The sequence below is a fragment of the Ammodytes marinus genome (genome assembly GCF_949987685.1).
Source record: "Ammodytes marinus genome assembly, contig: scaffold_219, whole genome shotgun sequence".
Taxonomy (NCBI): Eukaryota; Metazoa; Chordata; class Actinopteri; order Uranoscopiformes; family Ammodytidae; genus Ammodytes; species Ammodytes marinus.
Genome location: NW_027648201.1, coordinates 30,001 through 35,000, shown reverse-complemented (window position 1 = coordinate 35,000; position 5,000 = coordinate 30,001). Strand labels below are relative to the sequence as shown.

At 43.8% G+C, this 5,000-nt stretch overlaps 1 protein-coding gene across 1 annotated transcript in view; it reads right to left on the bottom strand.

The window, feature by feature from the left end:
* LOC307270934 (haloacid dehalogenase-like hydrolase domain-containing 5) overlaps positions 1–5,000 on the bottom strand; it is a gene marked incomplete at both ends in the record, with an annotated part of 14,737 nt that overhangs the window by 8,319 nt on the left and 1,418 nt on the right. The window contains 4 exons of the mRNA XM_080054824.1: positions 1,494–1,530; positions 1,876–1,969; positions 2,180–2,292; positions 4,920–5,000. The exon at positions 4,920–5,000 is cut by the window's right edge and continues 111 nt beyond it. Coding sequence (XP_079910950.1) covers positions 1,494–1,530; positions 1,876–1,969; positions 2,180–2,292; positions 4,920–5,000 — 325 coding nt within the window. The remainder of the gene's footprint in view (positions 1–1,493; positions 1,531–1,875; positions 1,970–2,179; positions 2,293–4,919) is intronic.

Here is a 5,000-nt window from a genome sequence, read left to right as displayed (position 1 = left end):
CACTAACCTGTCTGTCTGTCTCTCTAACTCACTAACCTGTCTGTCTGTCTCTCTAACTCACTAACCTGTCTGTCTCTCTAACTCACTAACCTGTCTGTCTCTCTAACTCACTAACCTGTCTGTCTGTCTCTCTAACTCACTAACCTGTCTGTCTCTCTCTCTAACTCACTAACCTGTCTGTCTGTCTCTCTAACTCACTAACCTGTCTGTCTCTCTCTCTAACTCACTAACCTGTCTGTCTCTCTAACTCACTAACCTGTCTGTCTCTCTAACTCACTAACCTGTCTGTCTGTCTCTCTAACTCACTAACCTGTCTGTCTCTCTCTCTAACTCACTAACCTGTCTGTCTGTCTCTCTAACTCACTAACCTGTCTGTCTCTCTAACTCACTAACCTGTCTGTCTCTCTAACTCACTAACCTGTCTGTCTCTCTAACTCACTAACCTGTCTGTCTCTCTAACTCACTAACCTGTCTGTCTGTCTCTCTAACTCACTAACCTGTCTGTCTGTCTCTCTAACTCACTAACCTGTCTGTCTGTCTCTCTAACTCACTAACCTGTCTGTCTCTCTAACTCACTAACCTGTCTGTCTCTCTAACTCACTAACCTGTCTGTCTCTCTAACTCACTAACCTGTCTGTCTGTCTCTCTAACTCACTAACCTGTCTGTCTCTCTAACTCACTAACCTGTCTGTCTCTCTAACTCACTAACCTGTCTGTCTCTCTAACTCACTAACCTGTCTGTCTCTCTAACTCACTAACCTGTCTGTCTGTCTAACTCACTAACCTGTCTGTCTGTCTCTCTAACTCACTAACCTGTCTGTCTGTCTCTCTAACTCACTAACCTGTCTGTCTGTCTCTCTAACTCACTAACATGTCTGTCTCTCTAACTCACTAACCTGTCTGTCTGTCTCTCTAACTCACTAACCTGTCTGTCTCTCTAACTCACTAACCTGTCTGTCTCTCTAACTCACTAACCTGTCTGTCTGTCTCTCTAACTCACTAACCTGTCTGTCTCTCTAACTCACTAACCTGTCTGTCTCTCTAACTCACTAACCTGTCTGTCTCTCTAACTCACTAACCTGTCTGTCTCTCTAACTCACTAACCTGTCTGTCTGTCTCTCTAACTCACTAACATGTCTGTCTGTCTGTCTAACTCAATAACCTGTCTGTCTCTCTAACTCACTAACATGTCTGTCTGTCTGTCTAACTCAATAACCTGTCTGTCTCTCTAACTCACTAACATGTCTGTCTGTCTCTCTAACTCACTAACATGTCTGTCTCTCTAACTCACTAACCTGTCTGTCTGTCTCTCTAACTCACTAACCTGTCTGTCTCTCTAACTCACTAACCTGTCTGTCTCTCTAACTCACTAACCTGTCTGTCTGTCTCTCTAACTCACTAACATGTCTGTCTGGCTGTAATCCTCCTGTTGTTAGGGGTTAAAGGTTAGGGGTTAAAGGTTAGGGGTTAGGGGGGTCAGAGATTAACTTTACCCTGGTCTTCGGTCTGTTCTTGTGCTCCTGTTAGGGCCTGTGTTAGAGGGTTAGAGGGGTTAGAGGTTTAGAGGGGTTAGGGGCTAGGGGGTTAGAGGGTTAGAGGCTAGGGGGTTAGGGGTTAGAGGGTTAGAGGGTTAGAGGCTAGGGGCTAGGGGGTTAGGGGTTAGAGGGTTAGAGGGTTAGAGGTTAGAGGCTAGGGGTTAGGGGGTTAGAGGTTAGAGGCTAGGGGTTAGGGGGTTAGAGGTTAGAGGCTAGGGGCTAGGGGGTTAGGGGTTAGAGGTTAGGGGTTAGGGGTTAGGGGCTAGGGGGTTAAGGGGGTTAGAGGTTAGAGGTTAGGGGCTATGGGGCTAGGGGGTTAGTATAATAGTGTGTTACTGACCCTTGGTCTGGGTCTCTTCTTGTGCTCCACCATGTCCAGCAGAGGGAACTGTTCTGTGAGCTGCTCCATCGTCACCACGTCAACGAAGCCCAGACTGACAGGGGTCAAGGGTCAAACACTCAGTCTGTTACTACACCTAACCCCTAACCCCTAACCCCTAACCCCTAACCCACAGTCTGTGTTTAGACCCTAACCCACCCAAGACCTGTTCATATATAATAACCAAATCATTTATAATATGATATGGAGTCTGTCCAGGCAGAGGGCAGAGGTCAAAGGTCAAAGGTCAAAGGTCAAAGGATACGATCGGGCGATGTCGCTCACCGGCCCCTGGCCCGAAACTAAAACACTTTTCTGATGGAAATGTTTCAGAGTCTGGAGCGGAGAGTGAGAGAGAACGACCTGCTCCGGGGCGATCTACAGAGAGAGAGAGAGAGAGAGACATAGGGTTAATACAGAGAGAGAGAGAGACATAGGGTTAATACAGAGAGAGAGAGAGAGACATAGGGTTAATACAGAGAGAGAGAGAGAGACATAGGGTTAATACAGAGAGAGAGAGAGACATAGGGTTAATACAGAGAGTATTACGATTTCGACTATAAAAGTCTAATCTAAATGATAAGCCAGTCCCATAAGTTTATTAGTTATGTCCTCTCAAACTCTTGTTAACCAACTTTGTAGCACAATGCTTTAACTGTCTATCATTCCTTAATCAAAACCACTCTTCTCACACCATAGGCCCTGAAAGAGACTCGAACCCCGGTCTCCTTTATTTAAAAGCGCGGCATTTACCCTCTAGACTAACCTGAGTTTTACGTCTGCTTAAGGAATAATGTTCAATATATAACACTGTGTTTAAAATTCCTATTTTATTAGAGCCACCTCTGCTTATAATAAGGTCGACCTCCGCTAAATCATTAACACTTTTAACTATTGCTTTTTAAAACCTTCTCTTTGTAGTAGAATAAAGATTTCAATTCACAATTTATTGTTCGTAAGTTGTATGTAACTTAGTCTGTAAACCACCCTTCTGTTTAAAATATAACATCTATAATATTTTCAGGATTTAAACATCTTCGTCTAAACCTAAGAAGGCATTTTTAACCTATTCTTTCACGTTTAAAGATTAGGTGTATGAGATTATGTATTGTTGTGTTGTCAGCGTGTGGGCGATGCCAAGATGTCTTATACTTACGCCGTGTTCTCCTCGGGGCGACGCTCGTGATGGATAAAAAACAACCTTATTCTAGGTCCTGCTTCCCACAACTTAATCTACTGTGACAAAGACTCGCGGAACGTTTTACTTATATTTATTCAAACTTACATGATTGTTACAATTTCATATAACAGAGAGACAGAAAAGACAAAAGAGAGTATATGCTTACATATTATTTAAATGTTTTAGTCCTATTTCTCATTATATTTGTTCACTTGATCCATTTTCTAAATTTGTTGTAACTCTTGAAACAATACCCAAACACTTGCGTGCCTGTAAATATTATTCCCCGCGCTACAAAACTTCATGAATTACAAGGAGTTAGACAGATATTGTACAACATGGCGGCATATTAGTATATGCAAGTCCCAGTGCTACGGGCCCCATATAACCATCAATATCAGTCTATCCCTTTGCAGAAAAGTTACAGTGAGTTAAACAGACACTATACACATGGCGGTACACACTAGCGAGTACAAGTCCCAGTGCTACGGGCCCCATATAACCATTAGTGTCCATCTAACCCCCTGCATCTCAGTCCGTTTTTCTAGTTCTAAAAATTCTTGATCAAGTCATTTTCGTGTGTATAGAGTAGAGAGAAGATTAGAGGTTATGCTTGTTGCATGTCCGTCCGTCTATCACCGTGTTGTGAAAAACCCCCAGCCTAAAACTCCTCTGCTCCCTCTTTTTAAGACAAGAAGGCGTCTCATTCCTGAGAAACCTCCTAGGAGGAGCCTACCTCGTCATAGTAGGCGTATACAAATTACTTCTAATAAATACACTCTGGTAACAAAAAAAAAAAACAACACCTCTTCCGTTGGTTTTTTCACAATAAAACCGGAACCCAACTTTTTACTCTTTACCTATCACAATAAAACTATTTCTTTTTTCTTATACATATACTGTACGAATGGAACAGTTTTATCACACGTAATTACCACCATACATGACAAGAGAGTGAGAGAGAGAGAGACATAGGGTTAATACAGAGAGAGAGAGAGAGACATAGGGTTAATACAGAGAGAGAGAGAGACATAGGGTTAATACAGAGAGAGCGAGAGAGAGTGAGAGAGAGAGAGAGAGAGAGAGAGACATAGGGTTAATTCCAGTGGCGTAACTTTGATGTTCATATTGGTGGGGACACATTTTGGCGAAACGTCACACAATTTGGCGAAACGCCCTCGCCCCAGACCCAGCATCCAACCGCTCACTAGTTTATTAACCAAACCAGTTTTATCATGTATCTATTTAGCCTACAGTTTAGTCAAGACTCGGAATTTCAGTTTACGAGTGAACCGGGGAGTTGGAGCGCAGCTGAAGCCCGAGGGTGCCCGAGCCTCGACGAGCCAGTGAGAGAGAAACAACACAGAGCCGGTGAGAGAGAAACAACACAGAGCCGGTGACGGCTGCAGAGAATGGTGATTCGCGCGAGTAAAAAAGACGAGATGCTCGCGGTCTACGGGGGCTTAATTGATCCAAGGCGACCTATCTTTACTACAGCACATAGCAGAGCAGAATCAGTAGGCATATTATATATGGTGCGCAATTTGCACAGCGCAAACGCTGAGCATTCACCAAAAAAAAAAAGTTTCACAGCTAATGTAGCCGTTAGCACACTCAGGATAAGTATCTCGTAATTACGAGATAAGGATCGCCCTCTCATTCATCAATAACGATGTATGTGTGTGTGTGTCTGTGTGCAGACGAGGTGAACCTAGCCATAGGCAAACGTAGGCAATTGCCTTGGTTTCCGGACTACAGTGTGTGTGTGTGTGTGTGTGTGTGTGTGTGTGTGTGTGTGTGTGTGTGTGTGTGTGTGTGTGTGTACCTTAACCTCCAGCAGTTGGCTCAGCTGTTGGGCCTTCTGGTTTCTATGGCAACTGCCGGCGTTGGTGACGAACACGACAGG